This window comes from Oreochromis niloticus, linkage group LG1, assembly GCF_001858045.2.
Source record: "Oreochromis niloticus isolate F11D_XX linkage group LG1, O_niloticus_UMD_NMBU, whole genome shotgun sequence".
Taxonomy (NCBI): Eukaryota; Metazoa; Chordata; class Actinopteri; order Cichliformes; family Cichlidae; genus Oreochromis; species Oreochromis niloticus.
The window spans coordinates 37,116,236-37,135,949 of NC_031965.2; the positions used below are offsets into that span (position 1 = coordinate 37,116,236).

The 19,714-nt window shown below is 42.4% G+C and overlaps 1 protein-coding gene across 9 annotated transcripts in view; it reads right to left on the reverse strand.

Annotated features, from left to right (window-relative positions):
• Window positions 1-515: 515 nt before the first annotated feature.
• vps13c (vacuolar protein sorting 13 homolog C) overlaps window positions 516-19,714 on the reverse strand; it is a 48,461-nt gene continuing 29,262 nt past the window's right edge. For 8 of the 9 annotated variants that reach the window (XM_013273399.3, XM_025908239.1, XM_019361209.2 and 5 more), the window contains 27 exons: window positions 19,518-19,639; window positions 18,912-19,209; window positions 18,363-18,752; window positions 17,929-18,033; window positions 17,599-17,748; window positions 17,359-17,484; window positions 17,139-17,272; window positions 16,709-16,835; window positions 15,177-15,412; window positions 13,777-13,918; window positions 13,521-13,661; window positions 13,358-13,439; window positions 13,185-13,254; window positions 12,907-13,018; window positions 12,706-12,819; window positions 12,419-12,549; window positions 12,207-12,288; window positions 11,700-11,813; window positions 11,472-11,547; window positions 11,203-11,366; window positions 11,077-11,122; window positions 10,145-10,268; window positions 6,931-7,045; window positions 4,713-4,804; window positions 4,503-4,626; window positions 4,283-4,366; window positions 516-1,639 (listed from right to left, as the gene is read on the reverse strand). In XM_013273399.3, coding sequence (XP_013128853.1) covers window positions 1,538-1,639; window positions 4,283-4,366; window positions 4,503-4,626; window positions 4,713-4,804; window positions 6,931-7,045; window positions 10,145-10,268; window positions 11,077-11,122; window positions 11,203-11,366; window positions 11,472-11,547; window positions 11,700-11,813; window positions 12,207-12,288; window positions 12,419-12,549; window positions 12,706-12,819; window positions 12,907-13,018; window positions 13,185-13,254; window positions 13,358-13,439; window positions 13,521-13,661; window positions 13,777-13,918; window positions 15,177-15,412; window positions 16,709-16,835; window positions 17,139-17,272; window positions 17,359-17,484; window positions 17,599-17,748; window positions 17,929-18,033; window positions 18,363-18,752; window positions 18,912-19,209; window positions 19,518-19,639 — 3,603 coding nt within the window. In that variant the 3' untranslated portion in view covers window positions 516-1,537. Of the gene's footprint in view, window positions 1,640-4,282; window positions 4,367-4,502; window positions 4,627-4,712; window positions 4,805-5,322; window positions 6,470-6,930; window positions 7,046-10,144; window positions 10,269-11,076; window positions 11,123-11,202; window positions 11,367-11,471; window positions 11,548-11,699; window positions 11,814-12,206; window positions 12,289-12,418; window positions 12,550-12,705; window positions 12,820-12,906; window positions 13,019-13,184; window positions 13,255-13,357; window positions 13,440-13,520; window positions 13,662-13,776; window positions 13,919-15,176; window positions 15,413-16,708; window positions 16,836-17,138; window positions 17,273-17,358; window positions 17,485-17,598; window positions 17,749-17,928; window positions 18,034-18,362; window positions 18,753-18,911; window positions 19,210-19,517; window positions 19,640-19,714 lie in introns of those variants that run through there. The other variant, XM_025908242.1, reaches the window with a different exon arrangement.

Below are 19,714 nucleotides of genomic sequence, written 5' to 3' on the forward strand. Positions count from 1 at the left end.
AGGCTATTATTTGAATCTCAATCCGTGATGCATCAAGTTCGGACTCATTCTCTCCGATTCGATGAAATATTTTGATATTGAAAATGGTACTTTTCTGTTATGACCTCCTTGTAATTTTAACCAAAGCTTTCACCACCAGGGGGCAGCATTTAATCTGCAGGCGTGTCCAGCTGTTTTTGGATTTGTGGTGGTGTTATTTTAACTTTTAGTATCCTTTTACCTCTAGCCCCATTGTTATGATTGTTAATAAGAACACCAGGTTGAATAATAAAGAACGCATTTATCATATTTTTCAGTGTTATTTACGGAGTTGATAAGTTGGATCTGAACTCTTGTGAAGCAATAGGAGGAAGTCAGACTTTTACTCTGACAATAGTGAACTTAAAGTATATAGTGAACTTTAATCTGATGTAAAATAAAAGTTGATGGCTGTCATTACATCCAAGAAGCTGCTGTGATATCGCTGATTTCTCACTCATAAAAATCCCCCCCAAAACAACAATGTCCACCAGAAGTAATTCAAATTCATCTTTATAGAAAATTTTTCAGGTTACAGGTCAGTGTGTTTTCTTTTCTTTTCCAACAGAAAAGAGCTCCTTCTGCCCAACATCAGCACAGAGACAAATACAGACTTTTGGTTACAGCAAAAAAAACCCAATAAAACAATAAAAATAAAGTGAAAACATTTCCTTGTGTCACTCAGCAGGTCTGAAACGATGTAAACACATTCACCTGGTCTTTGTGGAAAAAAAAACATGTTTCATTGCTCCGTTTAAACAGGCAAAGATCTGCAGGTCAAACTGGAATAGTTAACACTGACAATCACTGTAGATATTAAGAAAACGGTGGGATTATTTCATGATAAACTGATAAGATCTTTGTGTTTATTTAACTGGACATGAACAACAGCATTCATATTAGCAATTAGATCAAATAGTCTTTTAGTGCAACATGTTTTTATGGATTCATCATGGGCGTGAGGTGTTGCAGCTGGCCGATGACAAACCCCCCCCAAACAAAACACAACTTAAACTAAAAACAATTAAATACAAATCAAGGTAATAAAACAAAATAACCAACCAGCATATATAGATATAGATATTTGGATGGAATTAAAGGTTTCTCATAATATTGTGATTTGACTTCTTCCTTCACTGTTCTCATTCTGTAGTTTCACAGGTCAACTTTCTTATTCTTCAGAAACACAAAGTTAGGCTTCAAAACGGAACTTCAGAGACCAACGAGTGACATCACAGCAGCCGTGTCCATCTTTTATACACTCTGTGGACTGAAACAACAACAAAAAGAAAACTACAATCCCATAATTCTTTCATTTGATAAGTAAAAGCTTCCCACTGTTAGCATGTCAGCATGATGAAAAAACCTAAATGTCTGACTGGACATTTTAACTGAGCACATATGTGCAGGCATAAATCCGTTTACATTTCTTAAAGCAACAGTTACACATTTCACATGGAAACCTTCCTGCAAGCTTTCCAAATATTTACTGCAAATCAGCTGCAGACAGGAAGTGACCTCACTGCTTGTTGCCCAGTTTCAGGAAGCGCTGTGACTTCTGTCTTGCCATGCGATGCTGCTGCTGTGCCATCTGAGCATCAAATATAGCGGTGTGCAGCTTCTGCAGGGAACAAGAGGAACCAGGTTGGGGAGGGTTACGTCACGAAACAACACACATCCACACTGAGGCTTTCATTCATACCCAGGTTTCCACCCATACAGACGCTTCACCCATACTGAGGCATCCATTCTGTGATTTTTATTTAAATGCACTAAATTCCCCTCAGATTAACAAAAAACAACTCAACAAATAATGTGAGTATACATAATTTGGGCTTCCAGCCCATGAAACCCACGAAAACAGGATTTAAAAAAAATTAGAATACTGTAAAGACATCAGCCCAAGTTTTACAGGGTATGAATGTTTTAAACTGAGTGTTACACACAACTCATCTACTAAACTCAAAGCACCTGCACAGGTTTTCCCAAGTGTCATTAAATTGCTTCACTTTGACCCAATTGTCTCAGTTAGGTTCAATATGGGGAAGACTGCAGACTTGACAACTGGCCAGAAGAGCATCATTGGTACCTCCAAAGGATGGGTTAGCCACAAAAGTCCATAGCTAAGGAGGCTGGCTGTTCACAGAGTGCTGTGTCCAAGCAATCTGTCAGAGATCCAGAAAGTGTGGAATGAGGCAGGAGTCAAAGCTTCAAAACCACTTCTGCACCTGAGCCAACGTCGGAAGCGACTCAACTGGGCCAAAGAGAAGATGGACTGGACTGTTGGCCAGTGGTCAAAGGTCCTCTTTTCTGATGAAAGTGTGCCTTTCATTCGGGAATCAAGGGCCTAGTGTTTGGAGGAAGACGGGTTTCATGATTCCTTCTGCTGAGGATCTGTATGCAGATGCACATTTCATCTTCCAGCAGGACGTGGCCCCTCCCCCTACTGCCAGAAGCACCAAAACCTGGTTTGATTGCCATGCCATCACAGTGCTTGACTGGCCAGCCAGCTCGCCGGACCTAAACCCCATTGAGAATCTATGGGGTATAAAGAGGAAAATGAGGTCCACCAGACCCAAAAACAAAGAAGAGGTGACAGCAAGCATCAAGGAAACCTGGGCTTCGATAACTACCAGGCAACGCCACAGGCTGATTGCCTCAATGCCACGGCGCATCAAAGCAGTGATTAAGGCGAAGGGATTCCCAACCAAGTATTGAAAATACCACATTTTGATTGATTTGATGTGATCCTAATTCTTTCCTGCAAAAACTGAGTTGTAAATGGTGATGGCTTCACAGTATTCTAATTTTTTTAATCCTGTTTTCGTGGGTTTCATGGGCTGGAAGCCCAAATTATGTACAAATAAACAACTAAGTACTTGAAATCGTTTAAGTTGTGGGCCCTGAATCTATAATCTATGAAAGTTTAAAGTTTTGAATGGAATTATGGAAATAAATAAACTTTTCCATGATATTCTAAGTTTTTGGAAAGGGTCTGTACGTTAGCAACCCCCCACAGTGAGTGGGGTTAGTTGTCGAGAGGTTTGTGGTAATTTTGTCGCATGACAAAGTAAGCAGAACTTTTTGTAAAATGCAGAAGTGAGTTGGGTTTATTTTGTAGCACACAGACGAAAGCAGGGTTAATGTGCAACACAGAGGCGAGTGTGGTTAGTTTGTAGCAAGTAAAGAGGAAGCAGAGTAATTTGCAATGCCTCAAGTTTGCTTACGCAGACATAAACAAGTCTTTGTTTTGGTGATTATTACTGTTTGTTTCACGCTGTTATTGGGGCCAAACTGAGCTCATTAATAGTGTTATGTGCTGCACACGTCACGCCTGCCTTGGGTAAACACCATAACTGTCCTTATTTACTCCATTAAGTGCGAGTTAGTCAATAAATAGTTAAAACCTCCTCCTGTCTCCTGCTTTCTGTGCATCTCTGATGGAATTTTGTTCTGTCCCCCTTACAATGTTAAATCACACCAGAAGCTGTTCAAAAGTGGAGTGTTTAATGTGGACCTGGTCTTTTATTTTGAAAGTTGACATGAATGCTAATGCTGCTCTTGTGCCTGACTTCTAGTTCTTACCTACTCTGTGTAGCTTGATGCAGCTTCGATAAATAATCGACCCAAGAGGTTTACTGTGAACAGTGTTCAGGCTTTCCTTAGCCGGTTTTCAATTCAAGTTAATAATGTTACGGCTGTGTGCGCTCTCCAAAATTATGACTGCACAGCAGAGCTCTGAAACTTTAAACCGGATACATTTAAATATTAAAGCTTACTGTCCCACAGCCTGATACAGGAGATGAAGTTCACTCTGCAGATCAGAGTGAGACTAAACTGACTGATTTAGCAGGTATTATGGGTGCGTGTTGTGTTTTAAGAGCTGCCTGTTAAACAGTGGGAAACAGACTTAACAGGACATTAGAATCAAATGCAAAAAAAATGAATCATCAAATGGATACATGAAAATTTCACTATCAATGTGCTGTCGCAGATAAATCTGCTGGTTTTACAGCTCTGCAGGTAACCAATGTGAAACATGTTCCTCCAGCAAACAATCTGTAATGCACTGGATAAGACAGAAAGTGGACTCTGAATATAACACACTGACTTTAGCACACTTTGCCATTACTCTTGCTTTGTAGTCCTCCACATGCTACTGTAAACGAAGTTGAGTAGAAAGCTGCTATCAGCTTTGGTGTCCATACTGAAGTCAGAATGTGCTGCAGCCTCACCGACCCCCAAACAGACACACACACAGTACCTGAGCAGTGTTAGGGTCGTTGAGCTGAACGCTCCTCACCGACTCTTGACCATCTCTCTTTGAAAACGACAGCTTCTGCTGCTCCTGAGATGCAAGATATTGAAATGTAACATGGTTACAGGATGTGACCTCACACTTAATCTTAATTTTTATCTTCCTGATTTAACAGCAGACAAACGTGGCTGATGAATTCGAGTTTTATTCAGTTTTATTTTGGTACCTTGCTGTAAATCTTCAGCTCACTTCCCACCACAGCCGGCGGTCGATAGAAGTTCTCATACAAACATTCCCACTCTTTGTTGAAATGACCCACGAATTCTATCTCCTTAACACACAAAACTCTCCTGCACAAAAACAACAATGACACTGTAAGCAACGACACACGCTGACAATCAGCAATGAAAAAACACAAAATAACAACAGGTTTTACCTGTTGGTGACGATGATGTTGGTCTTTCTGTGTCCAGGATACTGACAGTGATCTCTGAACACTTCACCCTCCAGCTGTTTGATCTCTGATCGCTGGAAACACAAACAGACTCCCAGGTTTTATTTACTGACCACCTGCGGCTTGAATCTGAACATTATTCATGAACATCAGGTGATCCTGTTGTTCAGTAAAACTACAGGATGTGTCTGCACTGATGCACCAAGAGGTGGATTTTACCATTTAGTGTAGCTTGTTGCTGGATGACATCTAGTTGAAACAAGGAAATGTAACAAAAGTGATGAACCCCTCCTGGATCGGGTATATATAAAAGGAGGAAGCAAGCTGACATGTTTGATTGTTTTGGAGATTCTGAAGGTTCAGGTTTGGCATTTTGGCTGCTGGCATCTTTTTTTATTTGCGACAAGACTTCATAGCAAAGGAAAGGATGTGTCTCAGAAAAAAAAAAGGTTTACCAAATCAAAGAAAGACCTGTCCTAAAAGATATCCTGCTCTTTCATAAAAGGAAATGAACATGAACAACATCCTGAAACTAACAAAGGAGACCTTAATCTCACCAGGCAAGCATTTATTCAGACACATGCAGTCCAACTATACGATCATTTTTAATCATCCTTTAAAAACACTGTTCTCCTTGGAGAACCCCAAACTTTTTGTGCAGATGCCAGATGGAGGAAATTTAGGACACTGAATGCTTCGAATAACAGCAGAAATGTTAATAAGCGTGAAAAGTGATCCTCTGTTTTGTGGAACAAACCAGAAACTAATTAACCAGTGAAGCAAACCCACCACCAGAAGAAAAGAGAAGAAACTGTGGAAGTATCAGAGGAGCTATATGACTTCTATATGGCTGAGGATGCTAACATGTTGCCAAGCACACTAAAAGACGTACATGGAAACCAAACATGCCCTCTGAGAGAAATCTGACCTACTTCAAAAGAAGGATCGAAACCAGAGTGTGTGATAGCGTGAAAGCACATGTTAGTGAGTCGTTACTGTTCTGACGGCATGCTGACAGTAAAGGCGACAGCCCCGCCCCCTCCCACCAAACCCTGCATCTGGAAAAAGAAAGGTGTGAGTAAAGGCAGAATTTTTATTAAACACAAATCTTACAGACAGCGACACGCTCTCAGCTGACAAACACTCAGAGGTGACGTTAGCGCAGACACAGCAGCCAGAGGTCATGCAGACTGAGTCGTACAAAGAGTACATCATCACAAAGACACAAATATTAAACAGCACGTATTTATATACAAGTTCAGAATGAATTTAAAGCTGACACTACAGAACGATACAAAAATATCGGTAAGCTCTACACGGACATGTATCTCAGCTTTATAGCAAAATAATTTCACCACCTGCTATTCTTCTCTGAATAAACAATATGAAATAAATGGCTATAAACAAAAAGGGTCATTTAAAAACTATTGTTTATAAACAGAAATAAAAAACTAAAAGCAGAAATGTTTTGTGTAGAAAAAGTAATAAACTGAGAGCTGAGTGTAGAAATGTTTGAGGTATGAGAAGAGAGATTAGTTTTGGCATGCATAGAAACCTGAATCATCTCAATATCCAGAGATCAATGTGGATATAACAATAAATATAGATTATTATAGAATATTATAGGATGAGAAATTGAACCATAAACATTTTATTAGTCATAGACAGGATTATAGTCTTTCAAAGCACTTGAATGATAAGTTGATCCGCCCAAGCGAACACGATTATTCCTCCTCAGGCTGCATGTGGCACCAACACAAGAAGAAAAACAAAAAAGAAAAAAAAATGGATTAGAAGCACAGACACAAAGTGCTGCACCCTGCCTGATGATGCCTGTGTGTCATGCACAATTTTTCATTTCAACTTTTGTGAAAATATATTAGCAGCTAAAGTTTTTCTGGTGTGTTTTCCAGCAGCTGAGATCTGATTTCTCATATCTCGTTTATCCTGCTTTCTGATGTCTACCTGATTACTGGGCATAGACTGTGTTAAGTGTGTGAATGTGTGTTCTGGCTTGGCTTGTTTTTAATTCATAAATATCCGGAGTGTGCGTTCAGAGCTGCTGCTGTTTTTGATTTTTATCCACCGATTGTTTTTGGGACAGAACTGTTTTTGTTTTTAACAGCAGGAGACCACACCTGCTTCCTCTCAGCAAGCAACATCGGGACGTTATGGAGCAAAACGGTCAAACCGATCGAACCTGGAAAAGGTCGAATCCCTGCGACTCGGTCAGGTCATACGGCCTGATGATCCCATCCTCCCTGATCAGACGCACTGGCCGTAGCTTGGTCACTTCCTCTGTCGCCTCGGCCGCCCTGAAATCACAACACACGCGGGAAAACAGAGACGCACGTGAAAAATTATTCTAGTGCTACAGAAAGTGAAAGACTCATTTCTGTGCCTTCCTGCTGAAGCTTAATAACTTCATATGGTGGAACTGAAGTTGAAGCATCGTCAAAGTCAGCATGCTGACTAGTCATTTCTACAAAAGTGGGCCCTGAGAGTTGGATGTGCTACAACCCCATTTCCAAAAATGTTGGCGCACTGTGCAAAATGTACAGAAAAACACAACGCAGTCATTTGCAAACCATTTCAAGTCTGTATTTAACTGAAAATATCTTAAAGATAAGAGATCAAATATTGAAACAAACATTTTGCTCAGTTCTTGAAAGCTAAATGAACATTTTTAATGTTAACTCTGTTGCCCATAGTGACGAATTATGTCACTATGCATTAATAAAGCTAGGGCTTGACAACCAATAAGATTGTTTCCAGATTGTTCCAAGAGCAGCTGCACGGGCAGAGACCTCACCAACGTCTGATGCACACCAGGTCAGTTTGTTATAAACAGGCCCGAAAAATGAATCGCTCAGAAACCTGCCACAGACTTTGAGGGGCTAAAGAGTTAAAAAGTCACTCATTCTTCTATCAACACTTGCTGTGCTTTTGGAAGCCAAACAATTTTCTATTTCACTTGTTCAGCAGAGCCTTCTGAATAGTGTATATTTCCAGTGGGTGTTTGTGAAGAGAGAATTATGGATTCTGTGGATCTTCTAATGCTGTTAAATTCATTCTTTAAGAAGTACTTTTTCTCTAAATTGTAGAAACTACTGTATCTATCAGTCATTTTGTACCACTGATTACACTCAGTGTTGTCTTTTTGATCCATTTTCAACCAAATATAGATTTTAAATGTTTTCCTTTAACTTCATATTTGTCCTAACCTTTTTGGAAACTAGGTTGCAGTTCAACCCTGAAGCACATTCAGAGTGAAGCAGATTCATTTCTAATGCGCACGATGCTGCGAGAAGCTTCAGTCAGGTGCGATATCTCACCTTTGGTGACCTCTACAGTGACAGCGTGAAACGGTAACATTCAACAGGTTATCATGAACTGACTGACGTGTCACAGGACAGATGTGTCCTCCATACGGAGGAGGGGGAGGAGGATGAAGGTTGATAAGGTTCCTGGGAAATGTTTTGGGCATTTCAAAGTATTTCCTTCTACTTAAATGTGTGGACAAAAGACTAATTAAAGACAAAACCTGAAGCCTAGAATGATTATCCCGTGAGGGAGGTGTTTAACTGCCCCCTTACAGGCAAAGGTCACTGCTGATGTACACAAAGTTCTTCTACCTTTATTCCAAATAACTCTGTCCTGTTGGAAGTGCAGACAGAAGACAGATGTTGATATCCAAATAGGGGAATATCTTTTGTAAGAATGATTTGCATCCCTCCGGTAGAGCGCTGGCCCAGAACCTTCATGAGACACTTGATATTATTATTTGTCACCTGCTTCCTAGTATCTATAATTACTTCCACATATATTTTAAATCTGAACCATCGCCTAACATGTTCAGAATGTACTATGTAGATGGAAATAATCAACTAGTATTTTAAAATATTTAGCAGTACTTTGAACTTTGCAGTGCAGTTTTCTCTATGATGCAGCTCAAAGTGGTTTTTAGTGCGAGCGTCACCTCAAACAAACCAACACTGTGACTGTTAGTGTTTCTTTACACAATCAGTATGAACCAAGGTGCCAAACTCAGGCTGGAAGAACCATGTGACCATTCAGTCAGCCAATCCCTGAGGAGAGACCAGGTGATGCTTTGAGATTCACTGGCAGGTGGGACAACATCAGAGGTTACTGCAGGTCAGAGACGTTAAAGTATTCAAAGGTGAGATTAAGGTAACTGCATACAGAAACTCTTCTGTCCTCGGTTATATACCTGCAGAAACGTCAGAGGGACGTGAACGCAGTGTTTCTCCTAGATTGGCAGAGATGGGTTTGTCCACACGACCTCTTAATGAATCAATAAATTTCTCTACACATATTTTCTGAGTGACTAATAAATAACTGATCAGTTGCCTCTCATCCTGTCGATTAACTCTAAAATCCATCATCGTGTTGCCAGAGGCGATCCGCAATGGTGGACAGCCAAACCCACAGGGAGGTCGGCAATTTAGAATCACCGTAAGCCCAATAACTGCATGTCTGCACGACTCGAGGAGAACCCACGCAGCCAGCCCAGACAGTGGATTGAAACCTGGGACCTGAAAATAGGGATGAGGGTGTGAAATCGACTGTGGAGGGACGAAGACAGAACAAATGCTAAAAAGAGTCGCCACATTGGTTGGTTGTTGACATAGGGCGACCTGCTAAGGTAAAGTCTACGTGTGGGAAACAATGGAAGGGAAACTGCGAGGACCAAGCAAACAACTGTTTTCAATTTTCATGATGTGGCTGCATGAAGCACTTCGAGTAAATGGATCTCTTTACAAGCAGGACATGTGACTCTCCTCGGGGGTGTGGCTTTCTGAATCACAATGCTGCCACAAGCTGAGGGGTTTAACAAAGGGGAAGGGGCAGCAGAGGTACACTGATGGTGGATGACATGATGAGCATGAATCAGTTTAAACTCTTGACACGATGCAGCGACTTACCGTCCATCTGCCGCAACAGTCAACATGCAAACGTCAAAGTGCCGCAGGTTAAAGCTCGACCCCCTCACTATTGCTTTATCAGGTCCGATCAGGTTTTATCTGGTGCAACAATCAATGCTACCCAAACATTTAAAAGGGGAAAACTAGTGCTGAACCTCTGTAACAGATCTACAGTTCAGCTCACAGGCAGCGATTAAAGAGTTCGGCTTTAACATGCTTCATGTGAAATACTCACACACCAAAACAGCAAGAAACCAATGAACAAAACTCCCGGCAACAACGACACGAGACAGAAAACAAAAGCAGAAATTAGTGAGCAGACAAACAACACATTAAGAAGCACACAGAAAACACAGGAAGTTCTTCAGTCTGCAAAATACTGGAAACAAAGTACGAATAAACAGAGTCACTGACAGACTGAAGAGTGAAAATAAAGACTGGACACGGACGAAAGCTTGAAGCAAATACCTCTGGATGCCCTGGAAGGTGCTGCTGGCCATGTCCACGATGCCGCCTGTCGGCCGAGCAACCACCCCCACCAGACCTTTACCGATCCCCTTAAAGAAACCCGCTGCTCCCTCCTTCTTTGCTCCTACAGAGAAAGACAAAGTAAGAGTAACTGCTGTGATCCTCTGAAGCTCTGGAGTCTACATCTGCAGTTTTGGGTTTTCTTGCATTTCTCTGACAGAAAGGGGATCTAATCTAATTCAGGTTAGTCTGTAGACTTAAATGTCATCATCACTCACAGTAGTGTACTGCACTCTGCTACAAAGAACATGCAAGTGTTTCTGTTTTCCTTCAGATGGAGACACTACAGCTGAATATGGTCAAAAAGTAACTGGTAAATATCACCATGTGAAAGCTCAAAGTTCATATCTGCTGTAGATTTGCAACAATTTGCATAAATTTACAGAACACATATGTGAATATTGGATAAAGCTAGGTTCAACATTCTTGGTAACATTTTGTCTGTCTCCATCGAGCAAAGTCTCTCTGCTCTCTTCTTTTTCCCCTCACCCCCAACCTATCATAGCAGATTACCCCAACCTGAGCCTGGGTCTACAGGGTTGCTTCCTGTGAAAAAGGAGTTTCTCCTTCCAACTGCTGACAAGTGTTTTCTCATACAACTGGGTGCATGACTACCCCTTGTTTTCTCCCCTTGTTTTCCCTCTAATATTGTAGGGTCTTTACCTTACAAAGCACCATGAGCTGACCGTTATTGTGAATTGGCAAAAAATTAGGAGATTTTCCTTCCATTATTTTGAAAACAAGTCTAAATGAGACTATTAAAAATGTTTCTGGCATAGATGCCATAACTGGATGCGATCACTTGGTGACAAACAGAAACTGAGTGCGTGTTTGCAGCAGCAGTGTGGGTTTCACAGCAGAGGAGCACGTACCCTCCACAGGTTTGGTGACAATGCCGGTTACGCCGCCCACAACTCCCTGCAGAAACGAGAACTGTTATTGAACTGCATCGGGCTCACATCAGGACACAAAAACCTCTGAACTCTGTCTCTCTGCACCTTCAGCAGTCCTTTTCCTCCTTTAGCCAGACTTTCTCCAAAGTCTTTGGGTGGTCGGTTCATCTCCTCACGTCGCTTCTGTTGGTACTCTTTATCCATAGTGATGGCTGCCAGACCTTTACCAACCGATCCTGTGATCTTGGAAACCATGCCTGCGGCGCCACCTGCATGAGGAATCAGCTCGCTAATAAAACTGATCGTAGTGCTCATCATCTGTCCTGGACATTAAATCAGTCTCTGCACATCCATCATGCCTCTGGGTTTCTTACCGACTGTGTGGCCCAAGAGGCTGCGGACACCGATCGCAAAACCTTCAGCAAACTCCTCCGGACCCTGAACGGCTCCCTGACAAACACAAACCACTTTCATTTCATCTGGATTGTCCTGCCTGTCAGCTTCTCAGGTCATGATCCAAAAATAAGATTTACATCAGAATCTTTCCTGGTAACTATCAGAAAAAAGTCGATCATGTCGTTGTGTAGTTCAGGACGAGTTACCTGGAAGGGCTCGTAGAAGAAGGCCTCCACCCCCTCAGACAGACCTCGGATCAGTCCAAATGGATTTCCCAGCACGTCCAGACCCAGAACCAGAACATACATCTGCTTCAGGAACTGCAGGCAGAGAAAGACACCAGGTTTTCTTTCTTGAGATTTTAAAATATGGCCAATGGTACCCCTCAGCCTCGTTGTAGATACACCTATGGTATCAATTTGAAAATCCTACGTCGCTTCGTTCTCAAGTTATCGCATTCCCAAAGTTAGATGCCCATCAGCCTTTTACAGCTGAGGGGTAAAAACCCAGATTATCTGCTTTTTGCTTCTGCAGAGACGCTGTTTAGAATTTAACACAGGTTTAATACTTATGTCCACATGATCAAATCTGTTAAATGTTTATCATCATCATCATCAGTTGTTACTTCTTCAGATCTGATTGGCTTATCTCCATTTAATTACACCTTTGTTTTGCTTGTAGATGCATGGCACACATGGAGGCTGTAACTTTACCTGTTCAGTATAGTGTCGAGCCACCACACCCGTCAGTTTCTCTTTACTGTAAAACTGGTGCTTCACCTCGAAGAAGGCCAGTCTGTGGGACACAAACACGACGAATGTCAAACACAGAAAGTTTTACTGTGACAGACTCAGCAAACAGCCGTCCCCTACTTTACGGCCCTCAGCGCATCTCTCTAATGCCGCCGCAACAGCAAGAGTCTCACTTGAAGATGATGTCGTCGACGTCGGTCAGCGTGGCCCCGATGCTTTTCAGCAGCAGGTTCAGAGACTGAATGGCTTCCGTCTCCTCAACCGAGTCATCACCGCTGGAGCCCAGAGACAGACTGAGATGGAGCTGAAACAAACACAAGAACACCAAGGTGGAAACACAACCTTGACCCCGTGACAACACTGGGCTGATTTTGAATCCAAACATTCATCTGGTTGACTTAACGATTTAACCTGTTTTTAAATTTAAGTGAAAAGGAGAGCTCAGACTGTGCGTCTTCACCTTGATGGGTGAGATGTGGAAGTATTCAAAGTAGCTGAGACCAGATGCGTCAGTCCGCGACGCCTCCATCAGCTCGGCCTGCAGGCCCTGCAGATCTTGCTCTATCAGCCCAGACTGAAACACAGACAAACCTCAAACATGTGAACCCTCTGTGTGTGGTTCATGTTGGCACTTTTAACATGTTAGAAGCGGCAGCTCTACCTTCTCGCTGTCGGCCTGGGGGTCTGCAGCTGGAGTGAACAGAGCCAAAATGGCTCCCAGGAAACCCTGATCGATCTTCACTGCCATCTCCTGGACCAAAGCCATGAAATACCTGGAGAGCACAGACAAGCGGAAAATCTTTTCCTTAATCCCATCTCTGTGCTTACCTCTCAAAAACAAGTAAGTGTGGCTTATTCCACACACGAAGGATTTGGACTTCAGCAGGGTTGTGGTTTTAAAAACCCTGCAGGTCTTTAGGTGAACTGGTTCTTACTCACTTGAACTGCATGACGTTGCTGTGCTGGTTGAACCTGGTGATGATGGACACGTCAATGAAGGGCTTTGGCTCTGTGGAGACAGAAAGCAGAGTTAAAGACACTCGGCTCACCGTGAGAACGTTTAGATCAAGAGTTTGATCAAAGCTATGAAGAAGTTAATAAAAAGACTCCACCTGTGTCCAGAGCGATGGACTTTGGAGGAAGAACTGGATTGAAGACGATGGGGAAGATGGCACCTGGAAGCTGATTGTCCACCTGGACACAGAATGATGCCAGTCATACAAGAGTGTGTATTTCTGCTCAGGTGTGTATCCATCGTGGTGTGTGAGTGTTTACCTGCAGCCAGTGCAGCTGAGCTCTCAGGCTGCGCTGATGCACCGACTGCTTGAACTCCACTTGGATACCAGACAGGAAGTTCCTCCTCACTTGGCAGGAAGACGGCTGACGCATCATCATGGTGGCCCCGCTGAGGTTCACCTGAGAGCCAGTGACATCACAGCTTCCCTCTCAGCTCAGTGGACAATTGAAATTCAAATTGCGTGTGTATTTTTTGGGGAGGTGGGCGTGTTTCAGGTGCATGTTGACCTCTCACCTCCAGGTTCTCCAGTCTGATCCAGCCGCCGGCGGACTTCCCACTCAGCTGATTCTGGTAGGCTTTCTCCAGCAGGCTGATGTTCTTGTTATTGAACGGCTTCCAGCGATTCTTCGGCTTCATTTCCCAAACAACACCTGAGCTGTGATACAAACACACATGTAACGCTGTAACACTCTTGTGGTTATGTGTTGATGTTGCTCCAAGGGGTGTGCTAGGAAGCAAGATTCAGTGGGTATGATCATCTCCAGTGGGTGCTGGTCTGCACAAACAGACGTGTGAAGGAGCAGCAGCTCTACTTAGAGCTCCTCTAAAGTGCAGCCTCTCTATGTGGGAAGCTCATTCCAGCCACTCATATCTGTAACCTTCTTCTTTTGGTCACTACCCAGACCTCCTGACCACAGGTGAGGGTTGAATGTATATTGACTGGTAAAGAAGTTCTCTTTTCACCACAACAGTCCAGTACAATGGACACATTACTTGTCGTATCCATCTGTCAATCTCACGCTCCACTTTCCTGTCACTTATTAACAGGATTGTAAGGATATCTGAACTCCCATGTTTGGGTCAACAGCTATCCCTCAGTCCAGAGGGAGCAATCCACCGCTTAACATCTGCAAATAATTTAAACCCTATGTAAAGAGCTCCAAGGTGCAGCAGTAAAAAGAGAGCTGAACCTAAAAGTGTAGATAAAAATATACTGGCTGGTCCTGCTTGTCATTCCTACTCTCACCTATGTTCATAAGCTGTAACTGGTCACAGAAAAAAGAAGCTCACGGGAACAGGCAGCAGAATTCAGCTTCCTCCCAATGGGCGAGGAGCTCAGTTATTTAGGAGAGGCTAAAAGTAGCTATTTCTTCTCCAACAGTGCTACTTTAGTCAGCTGGAGGTGGTTCAGGCAGCTGGATGACTCCAAGGTGAGGTGTGTCCAGGCATATCCAGCTGGGAGGTGACCCTGGGACAGACCCGGGACACGCAGGAGTTATTATGTCTCTCTGAGGATTCAGTAATGCTTCATTATCCCCTCAGAACAGCTGGAGGTGTGACTGTGGAGAGGGAGGTCTGGGCATGCTTTCTCTGTCACCCAGATCTGGATACATAGTAGGAAACTTGCAGCTGTTACATTGTGAATAAAACCAAAAGAAAAAAGTAACAGATTTTTTCTGCATTTCTTGGTTGTATTTTGCTCATCTGGACTTCAAGTAGATGGCACTCATCTGGCCCATTTTCAAGGAAGAAGAGTTCATTTACAATCTCTTCTTTATGAGAACACAGAGACTGATTTGATAATAAACATGGGTTAGTAAACAAAGCAAATAACTATTCTCACATTGTAGAAGAAGCTTGGAAATGTGACCTTGCTTTGCTGTAAACTGCTCTGGTAATGTGATAGTGTTTACCTGGTGATGCCAATGTACGCGATCTCCTGCCGCTTGCTGTTGTTGATCAGCGACAATCCGAGGTTCTGCAACAAAACTTTTACTTCCTGATCGGACTGCTCAAGCTCCTCAGCCTGCCGAGCCTTTGTCACCACTCCAACGTCCTCGGTAAATATCAGCACCCGCTGGCGTCCGTCCAGGAAGGAAACCCAGTGGATCTGTGACTGGCTGTCGTAGGAAAACTGACCCACATCATCCTAAATGAACACAGACAGACTGTAAGGAAACTGATGTGTTTGTATTCTGGGTTTCATGAGGTTTGTGGGAAGCAAACACAAGGAGCATATTGTTATTGCTATATCCTCCAGTTTGACTGTAATAGTACCATAACTAAAGAATAACTGATATTCAATAGGATGTGAAAATAGCAACCGAGACGCTAAAAGAATATATGTACACAGGGGATCTACATCAGTAAAAGAAGCCTCAGTTTCCCAGACTTCTCTACAATCAGATGTCTTGTAGCCAGAGTGGTTGCCTCCTGATGGCCAAGAAATCAAGGTAATAATTAATTAATAATTAAGGTTGTTAAAGCAACTAAATGTAAACAAAAAATTAAATCTAGATGTGAAAAAATATTTTTTGTTACATAAAATTAAATTAAAAACTAGACTTTAAAAAAAATGTAAACCAAGAAACGATTTTGTGAACTTGGCAAATTAAAATAAAAATATTATTTTTTTTCCTAGTTTGAGCTTCTATTACGTTGATAAAAATTTTTATTTGTTTGACGAAAAATTCATTTGCCTGATGAAGGACTGATGTACGTGTTTATTGAGATTCTGGATGTCTGTCTTGGCTCTGACGTATGTTCTCCAAACAATCGGAATTACAACAACAACAATAACAACAAAAAACAAAACAAAACAAACAAAAAAAAGACTACACTGAAACTAATAAAAATGAAACTACAACTAAACTTTTTCAAACAATAAAAACTAAACTGGAACGAGAAACTCACTCTGAAAATGAACTAAAACTAGACTGAATTAAAAACAAAAAGCTAAAATGAAATAAACTAATTAGAAAATACAAACTCATATCATTCACCTTCATTGTTCAGATCATAAATCTACACTAATCTTTTATATAGAGTAATTGATCATTTTTCTCAATACAACAGCAGTGGCTGAAATAAATGGGTTTTTTTGGTGTTCCTCAGGGTTCCATTTTTGGTCCTTGACATTTTCAGATTTGTTACATTAGATTTCTTTTGTCACAACAAACTGAAAAATTCTTTTTCAGAGGATGAGGTTCAGCTGTTACAAAGTCACAAAGGCATAGTTTCCCGGTAATATCTGGCTCTCCAACTATTAATTAAATCAGAGAGTTTCTGCTGTTTTCTGTGGGAAATCTTTTGATATGTGTTTCATCAAACCTCAATAGCAACTAAGAAAAGCTCGACCTCCAGAATTGTCTTACCATGACACACAATAGTGTCTTCTTACAAAAAAAAAAAAAAATGCAGATAAGAGATTTTGTGTGAGTCTGACCTTCAGCAGATCCAGCTCTCCTGAATGATCCCGGCATTCCCAACGAAGCATGCGGACTCCCGTTGGGTCGTCCCACGCAAACCGTCGAGTCTCGCTGGGTTTCAAATCATGAAAGTCGGATGAGCCACTGAAAAGAAATGGCAAGTAGCTGGGTTTCCACCAAGGTGTTTCACAAAGAGAAAATTAACTGAAATACAAATTTATTCAGCTTGAAATCAGGGAACTGACATGGAGTGACAACCAGAAACACAGAAAACAGGCAAAAAAAAGCCTTTAAGAGCTTCATCTGTTTTTGTGGCCAAAAACCTGAAGCACCTCCAAGAACGCAGAAGTTAAGACAGAGTGTACTGTGTCAGATGAAAAAGTTACAGCTTTTAAACTCTGATAGGCTATAAAATAACATTTATGTAGTAGTGTGTTGACCTCTGACCTCTGTCTATAGCTGATGGTAGCCCAGGGCGTGTGGTTAACCAGCAGGGCAGGAGCTGCTCCTTCATAATAATCACTGAAGCTGATGACGGTGGAGTGATTGGAGAGGTTGACATCCACGATGATCCCACCGCACTGAAAACATACACTCGTTTAAAAATCTCCAAAATGTACTAAACTGTGAGAGTTGGTCCGATGTGTCTGGTGTAATGGACACTAACCATCTCCATTTTTAGCAGGGTGCCGTTGTCCTGTTTATTGAAGAAGAAGGATCGGGAGGTGGATTCAGACCCGACAACACGGACACACAACTTTCCCGAGCCATTCTCCGGCCACAGAGGGAGACACTGCGCCACAACAATCGAATTATAACAATTATAATAACATAAGGCGTTTGGTAGTGACAATAAGGAAGACAGGCCCCTACAGCCTGTCTCTTCTAAAACTAGGAATTCATTCACCTCAGTGGAAGAGATGTAGTGCCACTTGGTTTGGCTGCTCACTTCTCCCACTTCTAGTTCATAAGATGACTTGTTGACCAGAGTGTAGAAAGGACTCATGGTGACGATCCTGGTTAGTTTAAAACTGCTCATCTGAATACTAACACCCACCTGCACACAGAAACAAGAAGTATGAAACTAGATCAGCTCACAGCTAATGATAATTTTAATCAATCCATTCATTAGACGAATAATGTGATGCATTCAAAAGCTCCACAACAAGCCTGGTCTAATCCCCAGAAAGACAAAACATCTGGGTTAAACAGTTTGATTAATAGAGAAAAAAGTTACCCAGAAGTCCATGTGGTTGGCGGGACAGCGAACGCAGCCATAACTTCCCACTGTGTCCAGAGAGAACCCATCGGACCAGGAACTGGTGGAGACGCAAAGCTGGAGCTGTAACAAACACCAAAGGATTAAACAAAATGTCAATGTGCAATAAATGAACATTTTACGTATTACAGAATATGTCTGGCTTTGTTTTTATCCTCAAAAAAAAAAAGAAAAAAAAAAGAAAAAGAAAGAAGAGTTAAAAAAGGAAGCAGTGATCCGAAAATAGAGGTCCGACCAGATCTAAATATACAGGAATAAAAAAAACTTACCTGGAAGCTTATAAAAGCATACAGGCTCGGATTGTGAATCCGCATTGTGAAAACTTTAAACAACTTGTTTAAAGTCTAAAGACGAAAGCCTGAACATGTGTGTCCAGGTGTTTCTTTTCTCACCTTGCACTTGCTGAACATGTTTTTCTTCTTGAAGGAGAACAGGATGATGTCTCTGTAGTCGGCCGGGTGCTTGACGGAGATGTCCTCGGCTTTGTACTGCAGCACTCGAGAGGTTTTGTTGATGATCCAGTACGGACTGAAGAGCGACAGCAGCAGGCGGCTCGCCGTCCTCGTCACATGGACGTTAATGTCCACCGTCATGTTTATGTCCGAGTCGCAGGTGAGACATATGGCCAGGAACTCGGGCATTTCCTTTTCAATCCGAATGTGTCCGTGCCAGTCGCGTCCTTGATACCTCATCAGCACCAGCGACACAATCTCGCCTGAGACACGGGCGTTCAGGAGGTCTGACGTGCTGCCTTCACGAAGCTCGCAGGTGTCTACTGAGCTCTAGGGATGGAACGCATCAGGTCCGATCAGATTCTTTTAGATCAGGTTAGTTTTCATTGGCTTATAAAATAATAAAACATTTCTAACAAACAGATGTGAATATCTGCAAAGACTCTTTATTATTGTATTGCTAAACCTTCATGGAGCTGTTAGGGTTACCTCCATCATGTAGCGAATGGTGTACGGCAGCAGGTTGCGTAGGGTAGCCATAGGATGGAGATGGATGACATAGGCGGGGTCCCAGTCCTCCTCTCCATGGCTGGTGATGTGTCGCAGGTCATCGGGGACGGCCAAAGTGCTGACCATGAGCGGCAGCAGGCTGCTTTCGGATGCGGGACATTGAAGCACCGACCCCACCTCTGAGCTCCGGTGCACCTGCTCCTTCCAGGATATGCAGGTGGAAGATGGAGCATACTGACCTGTCAGCTCTCCTGCTGGCTGCAAAAACAGCTGAGATCTGGAGGAAAGAGGAAGTAAAGAGTCTCACCACCTCCGGAAGATCTGATGGGGCACCTGGAGCTGCTCAGATCCACAGGAACTCACAAGAGCAGCTCCAGATAGTTTGCAGGACAAGATTGCACTTAAAGTGTCACAAACAGAAAACAGATCTGCAACCAGAAGCTCGCCCATGTTGGCAAATCCTAATTTTGTAGATGTTCAGAGCAGCAGAGGATGTCTATTATTGAGACAATAATCAAATCCACAGACTATGACTATGCTAACAAACAGTCTCTCGAACACCTGAAGAAGGCGGTGTGATTCTACCTGTAAGTTTCTAAGGTGACATGAAACTCCGTCTCGGGTTCGGCCTGTCCAATAACCTGCAGAGCTCTGGTTTGTGGAGAGTACTTGAGGATGGTGAATGGCACTGAGAAGTGATTCTTTATCTAAAAACACAAACAAAAGTTGCCTCTAAATAAACCTGTCCTGCTTTTCTAATCACAATATCGGCTTTATTTAGA